This window comes from Anomaloglossus baeobatrachus, chromosome 4, assembly GCF_048569485.1.
Source record: "Anomaloglossus baeobatrachus isolate aAnoBae1 chromosome 4, aAnoBae1.hap1, whole genome shotgun sequence".
Classification (NCBI taxonomy): domain Eukaryota; kingdom Metazoa; phylum Chordata; class Amphibia; order Anura; family Aromobatidae; genus Anomaloglossus; species Anomaloglossus baeobatrachus.
The window spans coordinates 173,760,111-173,781,381 of record NC_134356.1 but is presented as its reverse complement, the minus strand read 5'-3'; the positions used below and the strand labels follow the sequence as shown (position 1 = coordinate 173,781,381).

The 21,271-nt window shown below is 51.7% G+C and overlaps 1 protein-coding gene across 1 annotated transcript in view; it reads left to right on the top strand.

The window, feature by feature from the left end:
• The window catches only part of LOC142302352 (telomere repeats-binding bouquet formation protein 1-like), a 152,269-nt gene extending 131,708 nt beyond the window's left edge, over positions 1-20,561 (top strand). The window contains exon 18 of the mRNA XM_075343411.1: positions 20,524-20,561. Coding sequence (XP_075199526.1) covers positions 20,524-20,561 — 38 coding nt within the window. The remainder of the gene's footprint in view (positions 1-20,523) is intronic.
• The last annotated feature ends 710 nt before the right edge of the window (positions 20,562-21,271 follow it).

The window sequence follows — 21,271 nt, the reverse complement described above, 5'->3', positions numbered from 1 at the left end:
GGGCAGGTGTGCCGGGTGTGAGGGAGTGATCACAACCCTTGTGTTCTCTGCTGGAGGGACATGTATATTGCTGTGGATTTTTGTTTGGACATTAAACACCGTGTGCTGTGAACCTTGATGCCTGGATCTCGTGTCTTCTGCTGCGCAGCTGACCGCGCTACCTCACATATGGTGGAGAATCGGCGGGCATGCCAGCCCGGTGAGGTGTAACTTCCTTTTCTGGTGATCCGGTAGCACATGTCCTGGATTCAAGCAGCTATACTACGGCCCAAACCCAGCGACGCCATGGAGGACATACTAAGGCATTTGGCTCAGGCTAATGCACAACAACAAGAGGCTAATGCACAGCAACAACAGGTGAATACCCACCTGCTCCAGACGTTGGAGCAACAGCAGCAACAGCACCAGCAATCCTTGAAATTGCAGGAAAAAAGGCACCAAGAACAGATGATTCTCCTGGCCAAGTCAATCCGTGCCGGACCGGCAGCAACAACCCCGGGACCGGGTGACGACGGCAGCGTCCGGAAAGCGGTGAGACAAGCGTTGCAAAAGATGACCCCGGGGGATGATGTGGAAGCGTTCCTGGCAGTGTTTGAGCGGGTGGCCGAGCGGGAAAAGCTGCCGACCCCCCAGTGGGCTGAGGTATTGTCGCCCTATCTGACAGGGGAACCCCAAAAAGCGTACCTGGACCTCGGTACCGAGGACGCCATTGACTATGTGACCCTGAAAGCCGAAATACTGGCTCGGTTGGGGGTGAATACCTATGTACGGGCTCAGCGGGTTAATCAGTGGTTCTATGAGGAAGCCAAACCCGTACGCTCCCAGGCCTATGACTTATTACATCTTGTAAAAAAGTGGTTGCAGCCTGACACTCTGAGCCCGGCGCAAATGGTGGAAAGGGTAGTAGTGGATCGTTTTGTGCGCACTTTACCCGTCACAGTTCAACGGTGGGTAGGACAGGGTGACCCGAGTACCCTGGACCAATTAGTGTCCCTGGTAGAGCGGCATGTGGCTACGCAGGACTTGATACGGGACACTGAGACTTTGCGTACCGCCCGTCGGTCCGGCCCCTCCAAGCCTAGGGCCAAGGACCCACCACCGACACCGGTACAGGGGTCCGCTACCATCCCGGCTGAGGCCGCGCCCGCCGTTCCTGAGGTCCGGAAGGCCATGTACCCTAAACGACAACTTGTCAAGGGGGTTTCCTTCCCTATTAGATGTTGGCGGTGCCAGCGGGTGGGACATATGGAAGCCCAGTGTCCCCTGACCACGGAGCCCATGGATTGTGGGGTTACCCGGCGGGGTTCAATGTATGCTCAGGTGGTGTGTACCGCTGACCTGGTTCCCCCAGAGACTGAGCCCCACTTGTGCCAAATACAGGTGAATGGATGTCCGGTTACAGGATTGTTGGATTCCGGAAGCTTAGTGACCCTTGTGCGATCCACCTTGAGGGCTAAAGTAAAGGCCACAGGACGTACCGTGGGGGTGGTTTGCATACATGGGGACCGCCGAGACTATCCCACGGGGATTGTCACCATCACAGCACCTTGCGGTCAGGTGCAACATGAGGTGGGACTGCTTAACACTCTTCCTTATGACGTGATCCTAGGACGGGATCTGCCCTATTTTTGGACTTTATGGAAGGGAACCCCTAGGTCCCCTCCGATATTGGTCAGTCCGGGGCCTGAGCCCTACAATCCTGAATCCGGGACACCTGCCGTAGGGGTCCCCATGATAGGGACAGAATGTGAACCCGATAGGTCGCCCCTAGAGGTATTGGCAGGAGAGGCTGAGACGGTCGAGCCCATCCCGGACTTGGAGGCATCCCCGGATGCGTTTGGGACAGCCCAACTCCAAGACCCTACGTTAATACATGCCCGGAATAGGGTGTTAGTAATTGACGGGGTGGCCCAGCTGCCCGGAGCCCAGGTAAGGTACCCCCATTTCGCTCTTAAACAGGATTTACTCTACCGGGTAGATGAAATACGGGGCGTGGGGGTGGAGCAGTTGGTGGTGCCCCAGCCGTATCGCCGGCGGGTCCTCGACTTGGCTCATAAACATCTGATGAGTGGCCACCTAGGGGTCAAGAAAACGCAGGAGCGAATATTGCAAAGGTTCTATTGGCCCGGGGTCTTTGGGGAGGTAAAACGGTTCTGCGAAACCTGCCTGGAGTGTCAGCTTACCGCACCACTGGCCCACTTTCGCAGTCCGTTGGTGCCGTTACCCATTATAGAAGTCCCTTTTGAACGGATAGGGATGGATCTGGTGGGGCCCCTCGTAAAGTCTGCTCGAGGGCACCAACACATCCTAGTGATCGTTGACTATGCCACCCGGTATCCAGAGGCGATACCTCTCAGACATACTGCGGCGAAGCTTATAGCTCGGGAGTTGTTTTCTGTGTTCTGCCGGGTGGGGTTGCCCAAGGAGATCCTTACGGATCAGGGGACCCCATTCATGTCTAAAGTGACCAAAGAACTATGCCGGCTACTCCAGATCAAGCAGTTGCGTACGTCTGTGTATCATCCTCAGACGGATGGGTTAGTAGAACGATTCAATAAAACCCTGAAAACCATGCTAAAAAGGGTGATCTCCAAAGACGGGAAAGACTGGGATATGATGCTTCCCTATTTGATGTTTGCCATCCGAGAGGTGCCACAGGCATCCACGGGGTTTTCGCCTTTTGAATTGTTATACGGGCGACATCCCCGGGGATTGTTGGACCTGGCAAAGGAAACATGGGAGCAAGAGCCCACCCCCCATAAAAGTGTGATTGAACACATTTTAGGAATGCAGAACCGCATAAGCGCGGTCATGCCAATTGTGAAGGAGCATTTACAGGAGGCTCAGGCCGCGCAAAGCGGCCGCTACAATAGACAAGCCACCGTGCGGACCTTTAAACCCGGGGATCGGGTGTTGGTATTAATCCCCACGGCGGAGAGTAAATTCCTGGCTCAGTGGCAAGGCCCCTACGAGATAAAGGAAAAAGTCGGGGTGGTCAACTATAAAGTATTGCAGCCCGGTAGGCGGAAACCTGAACAAATATACCATGTCAACCTATTAAAACCGTGGCAGGAACGGGAAAGCCTGATGGTTGAGTTTCCCCCATCTCCCTCCTCTTCGGGTCGTCCACTCCCGGCTTCAGCGACCTCCGGAGAGGACGAACCGGAAGTAAGGATCGGAGAAGCCCTCACCAAGCAACAGAGGCGAGAGGCCAGACGGCTGGTTCAGCAGAACCCCGATGTCTTCTCCGAGTTGCCGGGTAGGACCAGTCTGATACGACATGACATTGTCACCGAGCCCCACCTGAAGGTACGCCTGAAGTCATACCGCGTGCCGGAGGCTCGAAGACAAGCCATATCAGAAGAAGTGAAGACAATGCTACGCCTGGGGGTCATCGAAAAATCCCGGAGTGAATGGGCTAGTCCCATTGTCCTAATACCAAAACCCGATGGCTCCCTAAGGTTCTGCAATGACTTCCGGAGATTGAACGAAATATCCAAGTTCGATCTCTACCCCATGCCCCGGGTGGATGAGCTGATTGATAGGCTGGGACAGGCGCGATATTTTACCACGCTCGACCTGACCAAGGGGTACTGGCAGGTGCCACTGACGGAGTCCGCCAAGGAGAAAACCGCTTTTGTTACGCCGGAGGGTCTCTTCCACTATGTTGTCTTGCCTTTTGGGTTACATGGCGCTCCGGCCACGTTCCAGAGGTTGATGGACTTGGTGCTGGAACCCCACCAGGCGTATGCATCAGCGTACCTTGATGACATCATTATTTACAGCTCCGATTGGCAGACCCACTTGGAACAGGTACAAGCGGTGGTGGACGCGCTTCGGACAGCCGGATTGACAGCCAATCCCAAGAAATGTGCGTTGGGACTCACGGAAGCCCGCTACTTGGGCTACGTGATAGGCCAAGGAGTGATTAAGCCCCAAATTAACAAGGTTGAGGCGATCCAGAAGTGGCCTAGACCCCTGACCACGAAGCAGGTTAGGGCCTTCCTGGGTATCGTGGGGTACTACAGGAGGTTTGTAAGGGATTTTGCGGGACTATCAGCCCCCTTGACGGACCTTCTCAAAGGCAAGAAGTCCGTCATGGTGCGCTGGACTCCGCAGGCCGAGGACTCCTTCCGGGCCCTGAAGGGGGTCTTGTGCGGACAGCCCGTTCTTGTACACCCTGATTTCCGGAAGGAGTTCATAGTACAGACTGACGCCTCTGAGGTCGGCCTGGGGGCAGTGTTGTCTCAGGTGGTTCAGGGGGAGGAACACCCCGTCACCTTCTTAAGTAGGAAGCTCACCCCTCCCGAGCGGAATTATAGCGTAGTGGAGAAGGAGTGCCTGGCGATCAAATGGGCCTTGGAGTCCCTACGCTATTACCTGCTGGGACGGCAGTTTCGCTTGGTGACGGATCACTCTCCACTGGTCTGGATGAGGTCCGCCAAGGAACGGAATGCCCGGGTTACCCGGTGGTTCCTTTCTCTGCAGAACTTCCGGTTTACGGTTGAACACCGGGCCGGTAGGTTGCAGGGCAACGCCGATGCCTTGTCCCGCGGCCCGTGTTTGATGGCGGGAGTTCAACCCCGCTCGCTTGAACTGAGGGGGGGGGTGTGTGAGACTGTGACCGGGGTTATCTATGACGGCCGGTATGTCTCGCCCCGGTTGTGCTCACTCCATGATAGAAAGTAAATCCACTCTAGGGTTAATGCTGTTTCCCTACAGGCTGAAGGAAGGGTTAAATGGAAACAGGAACGAGGGGCAGGTGTGCCGGGTGTGAGGGAGTGATCACAACCCTTGTGTTCTCTGCTGGAGGGACATGTATATTGCTGTGGATTTTTGTTTGGACATTAAACACCGTGTGCTGTGAACCTTGATGCCTGGATCTCGTGTCTTCTGCTGCGCAGCTGACCGCGCTACCTCACAATATATACATACTAGAAGGTGGCCCGATTCTACGCATCGGGTATTCTAGAATTTACGTATTGTGTAGTTAATGTATGATTTTTGTTATATATATATATATATATATATATATATATATATATATATATATATAGATGTTGTTGTGTGTAGTTACCAAGTGTTTGTGTAGGGGCTGTACATGTTCTGGGTGTTGTCTGGGTGTAGCGGGGGGTGAGAGCGGTGTTGTTTGTGTGTTGCGTTTTGTGTCGTTATTTGTGGAGCGCTGTGTGTCTGTATCGTTGTGTATGTGTGTTGCGCGGTTTGTGTGGGTGTGTGTTTTGGGGGGAGGTATGTTTTGTGCAATGTGTGTGTTGTGCGGTATGTGCGTATATTTGTGTGTGCCGCGGTGTTTGTGTGTTGTGTGTCTGCTGCGTTGAGTGTGCGTGTGAGTCTGAGTGTGCGAGTGAGTCTGAGTCTGAGTGTGCATGTGAGTGTGCGTGTGCGTCTGAGTGTGAGTGTGCGTGTGAGTCTGAGTGTGAGTGTGCGTGTGAGTCTGAGTGTGAGTGTGCGTTTGAGTCTGAGTGTGAGTGTGCGTTTGAGTCTGAGTGTGAGTGTTTGTGTGAGTCTGAGTGTAAGTCTGAGTCTGAGTGTGCGTCTGAGTGTGTGTGCATGTGAGTCTGAGTGTGAGTGTGCGTGTGAGTCTGAGTGTGCGTGTGAGTCTGAGTGTGCGTGTGAGTCTGAGTGTGCGTGTGAGTCTGAGTGTGCGTGTGAGTCTGAGTGTAAGTGTGAGTCTGAGTGTGCTTGTGAGTTTGAGTGTGAGTGTGAGTCTGCGTCTGAGTGTGAGTCTGAGTGTGAGTCTGAGTGTGAGTCTGAGTGTGAGTCTGTGTGCGTGTGCATCTGAGTCTGTGTCTGAGTCTGCGTCTGAGTGTGCGTCTGAGTGTGCGTCTGAGTCTGCGTCTGAGTGTGAGTCTGAGTGTGAGTGAGTCTGAGTGTAAGTCTGAGTCTGAGTGTGAGTGTGCGTCTGAGTGTGAGTGTGCGTGTGAGTCTGAGTGTGAGTGTGCATGTGAGTCTGAGTGTGAGTGAGTGTGAGTGTGCGTGTAAGTCTGAGTGTGAGTGTGCGTTTGAGTCTGAGTGTGAGTGTGCGTTTGAGTCTGAGTGTGAGTGTTTGTGTGAGTCTGAGTGTAAGTCTGAGTCTGAGTGTAAGTCTGAGTGTGAGTGTGCGTCTGAGTGTGTGTGCGTGTGAGTCTGAGTGTGAGTGTGCGTGTGAGTCTGAGTGTGCGTGTGAGTCTGAGTGTGCGTGTGAGTCTGAGTGTGCGTGTGAGTGTGAGTGTAAGTGTGAGTGTGAGTCTGAGTCTGAGTGTGCTTGTGAGTTTGAGTGTGAGTGTGAGTGAGTGTGTCTGCATCTGAGTCTGAGTGTGAGTCTGAGTGTGAGTCTGAGTGTGAGTCTGAGTGTGAGTGAGTGAGTGTGAGTGTGAGTCTGTGTGCGTGTGCGTCTGAGTCTGTCTGAGTCTGCGTCTGCGTCTGAGTGTGCGTCTGAGTGTGCGTCTGAGTCTGCGTCTGAGTGTGCGTGTGAGTCTGAGTGTGCGTGTGCGTGTGAGTGTGAGTGTAAGTGTGAGTGTGAGTCTGAGTCTGAGTGTGCTTGTGAGTTTGAGTGTGAGTGTGAGTGAGTGTGAGTCTGCATCTGAGTCTGAGTGTGAGTCTATATATATAGATGTTGTTGTGTGTAGTTACCAAGTGTTTGTGTAGGGGCTGTACATGTTCTGGGTGTTGTCTGGGTGTAGCGGGGGGTGAGAGCGGTGTTGTTTGTGTGTTGCGTTTTGTGTCGTTATTTGTGGAGCGCTGTGTGTCTGTATCGTTGTGTATGTGTGTTGCGCGGTTTGTGTGGGTGTGTGTTTTGGGGGGAGGTATGTTTTGTGCAATGTGTGTGTTGTGCGGTATGTGCGTATATTTGTGTGTGCCGCGGTGTTTGTGTGTTGTGTGTCTGCTGCGTTGAGTGTGCGTGTGAGTCTGAGTGTGCGAGTGAGTCTGAGTCTGAGTGTGCATGTGAGTGTGCGTGTGCGTCTGAGTGTGAGTGTGCGTGTGAGTCTGCGTCTGAGTGTGAGTCTGAGTCTGAGTGTGAGTGAGTCTGAGTGTGAGTCTGAGTGAGTGAGAGTGTGAGTCTGAGTGAGTGTGAGTCTGAGTGTGAGTCTGAGTGTGCTTGTGAGTTTGAGTGTGAGTGAGTGTGAGTCTGCGTCTGAGTGTGAGTCTGAGTGTGAGTCTGAGTGTGAGTCTGAGTGTGAGTCTGTGTGCGTGTGCGTCTGAGTGTGCGTCTGAGTGTGCGTCTGAGTGTGCGTCTGAGTGTGAGTGTGAGTGTGAGTCTGAGTGTGAGTGAGTCTGAGTGTGAGTCTGAGTCTGAGTGTGAGTGAGTCTGAGTGTGAGTCTGAGTGAGTCTGAGTCTGAGTGTGAGTGTGAGTGAGTCTGAGTGAGTCTGAGTGTGAGTGAGAGTCTGAGTGTGAGTCTGAGTGTGAGTCTGAGTGTGAGTCTGAGTGAGTCTGAGTGTGAGTCTGAGTGTGAGTCTGAGTGTGAGTCTGAGTGAGTGTGAGTCTGAGTGTGAGTGTGAGTCTGAGTGTGCTTGTGAGTTTGAGTGTGAGTGAGTGTGAGTCTGCGTCTGAGTGTGAGTCTGAGTGTGAGTCTGAGTGTGAGTCTGAGTGTGAGTCTGAGTGTGAGTCTGTGTGCGTGTGCGTCTGAGTCTGCGTCTGCGTCTGAGTGTGCGTCTGAGTGTGTGTCTGAGTCTGAGTGTGAGTCTGAGTGTGAGTGAGTCTGAGTGAGTCTGAGTGTGAGTCTGAGTGTGAGTCTGAGTGTGAGTGAGTCTGAGTCTGAGTGTGAAAGTGAGTGAGTCTGAGTGTGAGTCTGAGTCAGTCTGAGTGAGTCTGAGTGTGAGTCAGTGTAAGTGTGAGTGTGAGTCAGTGTAAGTGTGAGTGTGAGTCAGTGTGAGTCTGAGTGTGAGTCTGAGTGTAAGTCTGAGTGTGAGTCTGAGTGTGAGTCTGAGTGTGAGTCTGAGTGTGAGTCTGAGTCTGTGTCTGAGTGTGCGTCTGAGTCTGCGTCTGAGTGTGCGTCTGAATGTGCGTCTGAGTGTGCGTCTGAGTGTGAGTCTGAGTGTGAGTCTGAGTGTGAGTCTGAGTGTGAGTGAGTGTGAGTCTGAGTCTGTGTCTGAGTGTGCGTCTGAGTCTGCGTCTGAGTGTGCGTCTGAGTGTGTGTCTGAGTGTGCGTCTGAGTCTGAGTGTGAGTGAGTCTGAGTGTGAGTCTGAGTGTGCGTCTGAGTGTGCGTCTGAGTGTGTGTCTGAGTGTGCGTCTGAGTCTGAGTGTGAGTGAGTCTGAGTGTGAGTCTGAGTGTGAGTCTGAGTGTGAGTCTGAGTGTGAGTCTGAGTGTGAGTGAGTGTGAGTCTGTGTCTGAGTGTGCGTCTGAGTCTGCGTCTGAGTGTGCCTCTGAGTGTGCGTCTGAGTGTGTGTCTGAGTGTGCGTCTGAGTCTGAGTGTGAGTGAGTCTGAGTGTGAGTCTGTGTCTGTGTCTGAGTGTGAGTCTGAGTCTGTGTCTGAGTCTGTGTGCGTGTGAGTCTGAGTCTGTGTCTGAGTCTGTGTGCGTGTGAGTCTGAGTGTGCGTCTGAGTCTGTGTCTGAGTCTGCGTCTGAGTCTGAGTCTGCGTCTGAGTCTGCGTCTGAGTCTGCGTCTGAGTCTGCGTCTGAGTCTGAGTCTGTGTCTGAGTCTGCGTCTGAGTCTGAGTCTGCGTCTGAGTCTGCGTCTGAGTCTGTGTCTGAGTCTGTGTGCGTGTGAGTCTGAGTGTGCGTCTGAGTCTGTGTCTGAGTCTGCGTCTGAGTCTGCGTCTGAGTCTGTGTCTGAGTCTGCGTCTGAGTCTGCGTCTGAGTCTGCGTCTGAGTCTGCGTCTGAGTGTGAGTCTGCTTCTGAGTGTGAGTCTGAGTGTGCGTCTGAGTCTGTGTCTGAGTGTGCGTCTGAGTCTGAGTCTGCGTCTGAGTGTGAGTCTGAGTGTGAGTCTGAGTGTGAGTGGCGGCCAATCCGTGCGGGGGGGGTCGGATCCGAGGCGAGGCGAGCGGCCAATCCATGCGGGGGAGGAGCCGAGGCAAGGCGAGCGGCCAATCCGTGCGGGGGGGCGGGGCCATGGCGAGCCCAGCGGCCAATCAGCTTTGTGTCACCGTAAGGACACTTAGTGTCACCGTAAGGACACAATTTTGGAGCATGACAGACAGACAGACAGACAGAATAAGGCAATTATATATATATATATATATATATATATATATATATATATATATATATATATATACATATATATATATACACACATATATATATACACACACACATACACACACTATATACATACATACACAAACAGTCCCCATATACTACATCACTAACCCCTATATACTACACCTGTAATATACATCACTACACCCCAATATATGTCACTACACTTCTATATACTACACCTGTAATATACATCACCACACCCCTATATACTACACCTGTAATAAACTGCACCTCTACACTCCTATATACTACACCTGTAATATACATCACTACACCCCCATATATATCACTACACCCCTATATACTACACCTGTAATATACATCACTACACCCCCATATATATCACTACACCCCTATATACTACACCTGTAATATACATCGCTACACCCCCATATACATCACTACACCCCTATATACTACACCTGTAATATACATCGATACACCCCCATATATATCACTACACCCCTATATACTACACCTGTAATATACATCACTACAACCCCATATATATCACTACACCCCTATATACTACACCTGTAATATACATCACTACAACCCCATATACATCACTACACCCCTATATACTACATCTGTAATATACATCACTACACTCCTATATACTACACTTGTAATAAACTGCACCTCTACACTCCTATATACTAATACTACACCTGTAATATACATCGCTACACCCCCATATATATCACTACACCCCTATATACTACACCTGTAATATACATCGATGATACCCCATATACATATATACATCACTACACCCCTATATACTACACCTGTAATATACATCGATACACCCCCATATACATCACTACACCCCTATATACTACATCTGTAATATACATCACTACACTCCTATATACTACACTTGTAATCAACTGCACCTCTACACTCCTATATACTAATACTACACCTGTAATATATATCGCTACACCCCTATATACTACACCTGTAATCAGGGCCGTATTTGGGGTTTTTGCTGCCCTAGGCACTGTCAGTGCTGGCGCCCCCTTCTGATCAGTCAGATTACGGGTATGTGCACACAGCTTTTTTTTTTTTTTTTTTTAGACAGATCCGCCCTATAACCCGCCCAAAAAACCCAAACTCTAAATATTAAAGAAATGAACTCATACACTGCAGTGTAAAATGACTTGCTGTCCATATGGTCAGTCTTTGGAGTTTTTTTTAAGCGCGTCAGGTTTCCTCAGACATGAAGCGGCTGACAGTGACCGGTCCATTATATGGCGCCTACTGCTTGGATGCCGCTTACTAGTTGTGACCGGTCCATTATATGGCGGCTTCTGCTTGGATGCCGCTTACTAGTTGTGACCGGTCCATTATATGGCGGCTTCTGCTTGGATGCCGCTTACTAGTTGTGACCGGTCCATTATATGGCGCCTACTGCTTGGATGCCGCTTACTAGTTGTGACCGGCCATTATATGGCTGCTTCTGCTTGGATGCCGCTTACTAGTTGTGACCGGCCATTATATGGCGGCTTCTGCTTGGATGCCGCTTACTACTTCATTTAAAAAATAAGTAAAATCCAGTAGCTAAAAGATGTTGGAAAAAACAACCAAGAAGCCACAGCAAAAAAAAAAAATAAATATTTGCTTCAGGATAAAATGATGACTGTCCTGAAGTGTTTTCTGTCTGAATAATTCCGGGGGTTCACAGACATCTACAAGACGTGTGCACATTCCCTGATAGAGCCCAGAGCCTTCAGATAGTAGTTAAGACCTCCATACACATTAACCTAAAGTTGTCTAAACCCGCCAATATCGACAGGTTCTGCTTACAGTCCAATGTGTATGGGGGCTCTAACTTCTGATTGTCAGGGGAATAAGGATCCAGAATGTCCAATTATGGAGTGTAGATCCTATTATCCTCTAAATGATAAGCTGCTGTCGGAGATGTCCAGCAGCGGCTCTAATAAAGAACACAGAAACAATTGGCAGAATGAGTGCTCCTGTATATGGGAGAGCCGAGCAAGATAGCTGCCGGCCTAAAAATCAGACTATAGTGTATGGGGGCTTTAGTCTATTACTTATTCGGCTGACAGACATGCAGATAGCTGTATTTTAGTCCAGCACGCTGACCCTATGTTTTAGGATCAAGACTGATAAGGTAAAGATTACAACAGCCACATGACTATCACCAGAACCACCATCAGTGCAGTAATACATAACTAAAACCACACTACATACAAGAATACGTAACCAAAACCACAGTTAGTACAGTAATACATCAACAGAACTACTGTCAATACAGTAATATCACCAAAACCACCCTAAATACAATAATACATCACCAAACCCACCCTGAAGACAATACATCGCCAAAACCACCATCAGTACATGAATACATTGCCAACTTCACACAGCAATCAAGTGCAGTGTCAGGTTAGACCCATATACATCTATGTATTGCATTAACGTACAACTCTCAGTATGTCCTTAACAATGGTAAGGAGATGCTGGTAGTTGCTACCAGCCATCATTAGACTGTGGACCATATAAGAACCACAATACTGATTAGTCCCAGGCAGTAGACTTAACTTTTGGACGAGATCTTATAGGTTTAGGTCCATTAATTCTGAGGAGATTAGTAGGGCAGAGGTGGGCTCAGTAGGGAGAAGGGGCATCATGGGGTGGGACTTGAGACCCCCACCAATTGCTCAAAAGACCTCTTAAGTGCACAGCTCAGGAGACAGGACTATGAAATTTTACTCCCGGAATCCATTCTGTCTGCATGTTCTGGTTCTGGGAAACACTTGGGGCCACGGTAGTCGGACCCCCAGCGATTGGAAAGTTATTCCCCATCCCAAGGATAGGGGGTAAGATCCCAATGTGAGAAAACCCCTTTAAAAGCAGCATTCACACTGCAGCCAAAGATTGGAAACTGATTTATCTAAACAGTGTCCATCACCCGATGCACGAGCAAAAAACTCATTCGTCAGGTGAGATGATTTTTAAGCTGACTTAAAGGGAATCTGTCACCCCAAAATGACACCTAGACTGCAGAAATATTTATATGGGGGACATGATCTGTGGAGAAATAAACCCACCCATATAGTTCAGCTTAAAAGGAACTGGTCACGACCTTTAATATTAAACTGCTCCATTGTCTTGTTAGTCAGAAAATGTGCATCACTTAATGTTGCGTCACTAACAAGAGGGGGGGCAGTTTAGAATTGAAAAAGGGTGTAACAGGTTCCCTTTAATGTTCACTGAAAAAGCCACATTTGATATGAAAATGAGGACATTTCTGCGCGGCCTAAGCCTGGGTGCACCGATACCACCGAATATAGGAAAATACTAGCCAGGCCTTTGTCTTGATTAATAGTGATCCATTGGTGAGAGTGAGCACCGCAACACCAGATCTCCTGACTGCACCGCACCCAACACTGCGGCACCCTCCAAGCGTCAGTGCAGGTGTGCACACAACACAGGAGGAGCACAGCGGCACACTCCAAGTGTCAGTGCGGGTGTGCACACAACACAGGAGCAGCACAGCGGCACACTCCAAGCGTCAGTGCGGGTGTGCATCCAACACAGGAGGAGTACAGCGGCACACTCCAAGCGTCAGTGCATGTGTGCATCCAACACAGAAGGAGCACAGCGGCACACGCCAAGCGTCAGTGCGGGTGTGCACACAACACAGGAGGAGTACAGTAAGGAGGGGGACACGGCGCTGTGATGTGCTGTCTGCTCACTTCAACAACCTTCCTCATTGAATCGGCAGTCAAATACAGGCAGCAACCAGGTGTCAGAACGTACCTGCATCACACTGCAGGCGCACCCACGCGGACACTGCAGTCACACTGCAGGCGCACCCACGCGGACACTGCAGTCACACTGCAGGCGCACCCACGCGGACACTGCAGTCACACTGCAGGCGCACCCACGCGGACACTGCAGTCACACTGCAGGCGCACCCACGCGGACACTGCAGTCACACTGCAGGCGCACCCACGCGGACACTGCAGTCACACTGCAGGCGCACCCACGCGGACACTGCAGTCACATTGCATGCGGACACTGCAGTCACATTGCATGCGGACACTGCAGTCACATTGCACGCGCACCCACGTGGACACTGCAGTCACATTGCATGCGGACACTGCAGTCACATTGCATGCGGACACTGCAGTCACATTGCATGCGGACACTGCAGTCACATTGCATGCGGACCCACGCGGACACTGCAGTCACATTGCATGCACACCCACGCGGACACTGCGGTCACATTGCAGGCGCACCCACGCGGACACTGCAGTCACATTGCATGCACACCCACGCGGACACTGCAGTCACATTGCAGGCGCACCCACGCGGACACTGCAGTCACATTGCACGCGGACACTGCAGTCACATTGCAGGCGCACCCACGCGGACACTGCAGTCACATTGCATGCGGACACTACAGTCACATTGCATGCAGACCCACGCGGACACTGCAGTCACATTGCATGCGGACACTGCAGTCACACTGCAGGCGCACCCACGCGGACACTGCAGTCACACTGCAGGCGCACCCACGCGGACACTGCAGTCACACTGCAGGCGCACCCACGCGGACACTGCAGTCACACTGCAGGCGCACCCACGCGGACACTGCAGTCACACTGCAGGCGCACCCACGCGGACACTGCAGTCACACTGCAGGCGCACCCACGCGGACACTGCAGTCACATTGCATGCGCACCCACACTGACACTTGGAGTGCTACTCTGCTCCTCCAGTGTCAGGACACGTGCAGAAATGCTAAGTGATTTTAGACAGCACTGACTCTCACCTAAGGACGAGGGACTGTCTTTAATATGCAAATAGGACGGTGCACCAAGACATCGGCCGCACCAGGGGGGACAGAACAGTCTGCATATATATAATAAAATATTAAGTTAAAACTGTACATGCCAGAGCGACGTCCCCTGTATAAATGTGTCTGCAGATTAATTGGCATTTTGGGAGTAAAAGTAAAATGTCATCGCTCTTAGCAACACATTGTCCTGCGTCTCCCAATACTCCCCTCTTGTTTGGTCTGCTGCAGCACATACTGCAATGGTGCCCGTATAGGGAATCTGTCACCAGGTTTTGCTCCCCCATCTGAGAGCAGCATAATGTAGAGACAGAGCCCCTGATTCCAGCGATGTGTCACTTACTGAGCTGTTTGCTGTCATTTTCTCTGCTGCAGATCTCGCAGTTATACAGAGCTCATGAATATGCTGGACTACCTGCAGCACACCAAGTAGTCCTGTAATGATAACATCACTGTTTAATCAGCAGTAGTTATCAAAACTACACTAAGCAGCCCAGTAAGTGACAACACTGGAATCAGGATCTCTGCCCCTACATTATGCTGCTCTCAAATTAGGTGGCAAAAACCTGGTGACAGACTCATAATTCTCACTAAAGAGTAACCACCCTAAGTAAGCCAAGGCTGTGCCCAAGAATAAGTAATTGCCCATCACTGAGCTCACAGCACAAAGAATGACCCCACACCGCGTCACTTATAGTATACAGCCTCCACATTCTCTCCTATAACATTTCCACTACACTGCCCCCTCAAATGAAAACCCCCCGCTGTCCTCCCCACTGAATTATACCCTCCAGACCTTCCTCACTTATGAACTATGACCTCCACTGTCCCCACCTCTCCATGCAGCCCCCACTTCACTGCCCCCCTCATGATGTCCCCACTCTATAATGAGCCTTATGCTTCGCATTCTGTATACCCAGCCCTTCCAGGCTCCTAACTGAGCGCTCCCCATGCTGCCCCTTCTCCATATCAAGTCCCCTCCATACCAAGCCCACCATGGTTCCCCTTCCATACAGAGTACCCCCCCATGCTTTCCCATTCTCCATACCATGCCCCCCCCGTGCTACCCCATTCTCCATACCATGCCCCCCCGTGCTACCCCATTCTCCATACCATGCCCCCCCCCGTGCTACCCCATTCTCCATACCATGCCCCCCCGTGCTACCCCATTCTCCATACCATGCCCCCCCCCCCGTGCTACCCCATTCTCCATACCATGCCCCCCCCGTGCTACCCCATTCTCCATACCATGCCCCCCCCCGTGCTACCCCATTCTCCATACCATGCCTCTCATTCTCCATACTGTAACTCCCATTTGCTATACTGTCCACCACCCTCCCTCATTTTCCCTCCCCCCCCCCCCATTTTCCCATTCTCCTCCATCCCCCATGCTGCGCCCCCACATCATGCTCCATCCCCATGTTGCGCCCCCACATCATGCTCCATCCCCCCCATCCTCCATGTTGCGCCCCCACATCATGCTTCATCCCCCCCATCCTCCATGTTGCGCCCCCACATCATGCTTCATCCCCCCCATCCTCCATGTTGCGCCCCCACATCATGCTTCATCCCCCCCATCCTCCATGTTGCGCCCCCACATCATGCTGCATCCCCCCCATCCTCCATGTTGCGCCCCCATATCATGTTCCATCCCCCCATCCTCCATGTTGCGCCCCCACATCATGTTCCATCCCCCCATCCTCCATGTTGCGCCCCCACATCATGTTCCATCCCCCCATCCTCCATGTTGCGCCCCCATATCATGTTCCATCCCCCCATGCTCCATCCCCCCATCCTCCATGTTGCGCCCCCATATCATGTTCCATCCCCACATCCTCCATGTTGCGCCCCCACATCATGCGGCATCCCCTCCAGCCTCCATGTTGCACCCCCATATCATATTCCATCCCCCCCATCCTCCATGTTGCGCCCCCACATCATGCGGCATCCCCCCCATCCTCCATGTTGCGCCCCCATATCATGTTCCATCCCCCCATCCTCCATGTTGCACCCCCACATCATGCGGCATCCCCCCCAGCCTCCATGTTGCACCCCCACATCCTCCATGTTGCACCCCCACATCATGCTGCATCCCCCCCATCCTCCATGTTGCACCCCCACATCATGCTGCATCCCCCCCATCCTCCATGTTGCACCCCCACATCATGCTGCATCCCCCCATCCTCCATGTTGCACCCCCACATCATGCTGCATCCCCCCCATCCTCCATGTTGCACCCCCATATCATGTTCCATCCCCCCATCCTCCATGTTGCGCCCCCATATCATGTTCCATCCCCCCATCCTCCATGTTGCGCCCCCATATCATGTTCCATCCCCCCATGCTCCATCCCCCCATCCTCCATGTTGCGCCCCCATATCATGTTCCATCCCCACATCCTCCATGTTGCGCCCCCACATCATGCGGCATCCCCTCCAGCCTCCATGTTGCACCCCCATATCATATTCCATCCCCCCCATCCTCCATGTTGCGCCCCCACATCATGCGGCATCCCCCCCATCCTCCATGTTGCGCCCCCATATCATGTTCCATCCCCCCATCCTCCATGTTGCACCCCCACATCATGCGGCATCCCCCCCAGCCTCCATGTTGCGCCCCCACATCATGCTGCATCCCCCCCATCCTCCATGTTGCACCCCCACATCATGCTGCATCCCCCCCATCCTCCATGTTGCACCCCCACATCATGCTGCATCCCCCCCATCCTCCATGTTGCACCCCCACATCATGCTGCATCCCCCCCATCCTCCATGTTGCACCCCCACATCATGCTGCATCCCCCCCATCCTCCATGTTGCACCCCCACATCATGCTGCATCCCCCCATCCTCCATGTTGCACCCCCACATCATGCTGCATCCCCCCCATCCTCCATGTTGCACCCCCACATCATGCTGCATCCCCCCCATCCTCCATGTTGCGCCCCCATATCATGTTCCATCCCCCCATCCTCCATGTTGCGCCCCCATATCATGTTCCATCCCCCCATCCTCCATGTTGCACCCCCATATCATGTTCCATCCCCCCATCCTCCATGTTGCGCCCCCATATCATGTTCCATCCCCCCCATCCTCCATGTTGCGCCCCCATATCATGTTCCATCCCCCCATCCTCCATGTTGCGCCCCCATATCATGTTCCATCCCCCCATCCTCCATGTTGCGCCCCCATATCATGTTCCATCCCCCCATCCTCCATGTTGCGCCCCCCCCGGGTTGCTTGTTCGGCGCTGTCTTCGGCTGTAAAGCGCTTACCTGCTCCAGGCGGCATCTCCGGCGGCTGCACCTCCCGTTCTTCCTCGGCGGCGGCTCCATGTCCCGTCCTCCTCTGGACATCTTCCTCGGCGGCGGCTCCATGTCCCGTCCTCCTCTGCGCGGCGCTGCCTCACGCTCCTGTGACCTCTGCACAGTGAGCGCACGGCAGCACGTCGGGGCGGGGAGCTGATTACAGCTCCTCTGACCCCGGAAGTAAGTGCCGGCACGCTCACAGTTTCATTTATATTCGCGTGTTATAGACGCGACTATAAATGACTGTGCGCCCCCTCCCTCCTCCAAAAAGGCGCCGGATTTAATAAAGAGTTTGGAGGAGGGAGGAAGATTTAAAAAAAAAATTATTATTTTTTTTTTTTTTTTTAAATTTTGGTTTAGGCGCCGCCCCCCTAGGCACGTGCCCTCAAGTGCCTAATGGCAAATACGGCCCTGCCTGTAATATACATCGCTACACCCCAATATACATCACTACACCCCTATATACTACACCTGTAATATACATCGATGATACCCCATATACATCACTACACCCCTATATACTACACCTGTAATATACATCGATACACCCCCATATATATCACTACACCCCTATATACTACACCTGTAATATACATCACTACAACCCCATATATATCACTACACCCCTATATACTACACCTGTAATATACATCACTACAACCCCATTTATATCACTACACCCCTATATACTACACCTGTAATATACATCACTACACCCCCATATATATATATATATATATATATATATATATATATATATATATATATATATATATATATATATCACTACACCCCTAAATACTACACCTGTAAAACTACATTTACATATACTACATCACTATACCCCAAATATTAGTCACTAGTTACCCCCCTCCCCCAGTTGTCCCCTCAGGTTACTAGTGCCCACTCACCTCTCCCTTCTTATTGTCTCCTCCTCAGGCACCTCCGTACGGGCCCCCGCCAAGATGCTTCTTCTCTTGTACGGGCCCTGACTGCGCCGCTGCTGTTCTTGTACGGGCCCCCGCCACTGCTTCTCTCCATACGGGCCCCGGCTGCTGCAGCTTCTTCTCCTGCCGGGCAGGAACTTTTCAAATGACACACACGCGCGCCGTACTGACGACATCAAGGCGTGCGTGTGTGTCATAGAGAAAGGTGCCGGGCAGGGAACAGAGGACAGATTCCTGCGTTCCGCTGCTACACTGTGCGGAGCTGCAGGATCGCTCCCTGCCTGGCTTGCAGCGTGTGATGAGGGCGATCTGACCTGGAGCCTCCCGGACCCTGGAGCTCCAGACAACAGGGCAGATTGCCCTCATCACTATGCGGCCTGCATGGACGCCCTGAACCAGGCAGGCCGGTCACAGAGAGTAGGCGGGCCGGATGTGGCCCGCGGGCCGCCCCGTGCCCAGGTCTGACGTAGAGGGTATTTATAGAACCTGGGTGTGGTCCCCACCGGAAACACCTGACCAGGAGTCAAGAGCTGCTGGAATTAACCCTGTCCTCCCCAAAGAAAAGGGAATTCATTTAGGCTGCAGAGTCCCACATGATAAAGTGAGACTCTGACCCAGAACATGTCACAAAACTCTGCAACAGGGGAAGTCCGTGACATTTAATTAATGCTTTTCTAGATGAATGGACAAAAATGTGCACACAAATACCCCAACATTCTTTAGAAAGCTATAATATCTGCAAAGGGAGAGCAACTCCATATTAATGACTAGGGATTTAGAATGGGATGTCATAATGTGACGCCCTGGACTAGCCAGTTAGTCACAGGTAGACCCCCGCACTACACCTGTCCCCCAATAAGGTAACATCAGCTAACCATTAAAACCTAGTCACCTCCCTCAGTGCTCAATGGACACACCAGGGGGGGAGCCAGGCGGTTGGCCATGCCCACCGAGGAGTCAGAGGGCCTGGGACAGGAAAACAGGAGTTGAGTTCAGTCAGTCAGTCAAGGAGGACAGTAGTGAGAGGAGTCTGACAGGTGCCAGGGTTGGAGCCCAGGCACCTTTGGCTAGGAGGCAGACTGTGGCCTTAGCCTACAGGAGGCTCGGTGGAACCGTGGTGGACCGGGACAGGGTAGTGGCCCGCCGGTACCGACCACCGCTGCAGTTACGGGGCACCCGGGAGAGATGTTTAGGCAGCAAGTTGTTAACGCCTCCATGGTCAGGGATGGTGGCCTCGGGACCCGTTGGGGGTAGCTGGGCGGTGCAGGGAGGTGCACGGCCGGATGGCACAGTTGTACTCACTGTTATTGACACACACAAGTCTCTGGTAAACCAAGTTGATGGTGGTCGGTGCCAGCAGCCGGCTGCGTCTGGTCCCCCACCTGGTTCGGTGGTCTTGGCCTTTCTCCTGCACCGTGTTGTGTATTTGGACTGCCTGCGCTTCAGCGACGGGAGTCCACTCCCCGGCTGTGTGAATGTCGGGAAAGCCCTTTGCCCGCAGACGCTGGCCCATGGGATCTCTCTGCCTGTGCGGTGGCTTTCTATCCCCCTCGGTGGGCTGTTGTCTTCAGTCGGGACTTGGGTGATAAAGGACCTATAGTCCAGACCGCAATCAGTCAATTTACTCAGTCCAGTGGATTCTGGATCTCATTTCAGGGTTTGAGTAACCCCCTGTGTGCTCCGGTTTCCGAGTCGGTTCCCCGGGTCGGTACCGGCGGGCCACTACCCTGTCCCGGTCCACCACGGTTCCACCGAGCAGTCTTCCCGGCTCCTGCAGGCTAAGGCCACCGTCTGCCTCCTAGCCAAAGGTGCCCGGGCTCCAATCCCGGCACCTGTCAGACTCCTCTCACTACTGTCCTCCTTGACTGACTGACTGAACTCAACTCCTGTTTTCCTGCCTCAGGCCCTCTGGACTCCTCGGTGGGCGCGGTCAACCACCTGGCTCCGCCCCCTGGTGTGTCCATCAAACACTGAGGGAGGTGACTAGGTTTTAATGGTTGGCTGATGTTACCTTATTGGGGGACAAGTGTAGTGTGGGGGTCTACCTGTGACTACCTGGCTAGTCCAGGGCGTCACAATAACACTTCCCTGGGTGTAATGTCTAGACGTCTTAATACTTTGGTCTGTATAGTGTGTAATAAGTTCTGCTTCTTCCAATGTTGGAAGTTAGAGATTGCTCCTCTGCTGAAATGTGAATGAAGATCATAATCAATTTTGGTATTTATTTTAGAATATCGAAAATCTACGAAGAAATCAACAGCAGAGTAGATTGGCATCAAAATTGTGGTAAGCTCTGCCATTCCAATATCTTTACATTGTATGCTGCATTTCCAGTAGTTGTTTTAGTATTTTAATCCATTTTAGGACGACAGGATAATATGTGACTGGTGTGATATCTGTAGTCACAGTATATACAGCAGGTGAAATAAATATTGCACATGTCACCAATGTTCTAAGTAAATATATTTATTAAGGTAATCTTGACATGAATTTCTCATCAGATGTTGGGAACAACTTATCCAATCCACACAAGAAAATAAATCAAACAGATGTCCATAAATGATGTGATGCGTAGTAATGAGAAATTACATAGGAAAAATGTATTGCACACATGAGGAAAGGTGCAAAAAGCCATGGAAATTCATGATATCACCTGAAATCTTATCAGTAATTAGAAAGGAATCCTGCAACTTAGTGCAAAATGTGAGTTGGGTCAAATAAAAAAGTGACTGATTACCAAGGGTGCCGCACAAGAAACATCGCCTGATGGGTTTCACCCATCAGCTGTCTCACAACATTTCCAACTTTATTGTTGCAAAACATACTGATGGCATTGGTTACAGAATAATTTCTAAACTAATCAAAATTCCAGTGAGCACTTTTGGGGCCATAATCCAAAAGTGGAAAGAATAACATTTCACCATAAACCGGCCACAACGAGGTGCTCTTTGGAAGATTTTAGACAAAGCAGTGAAAAT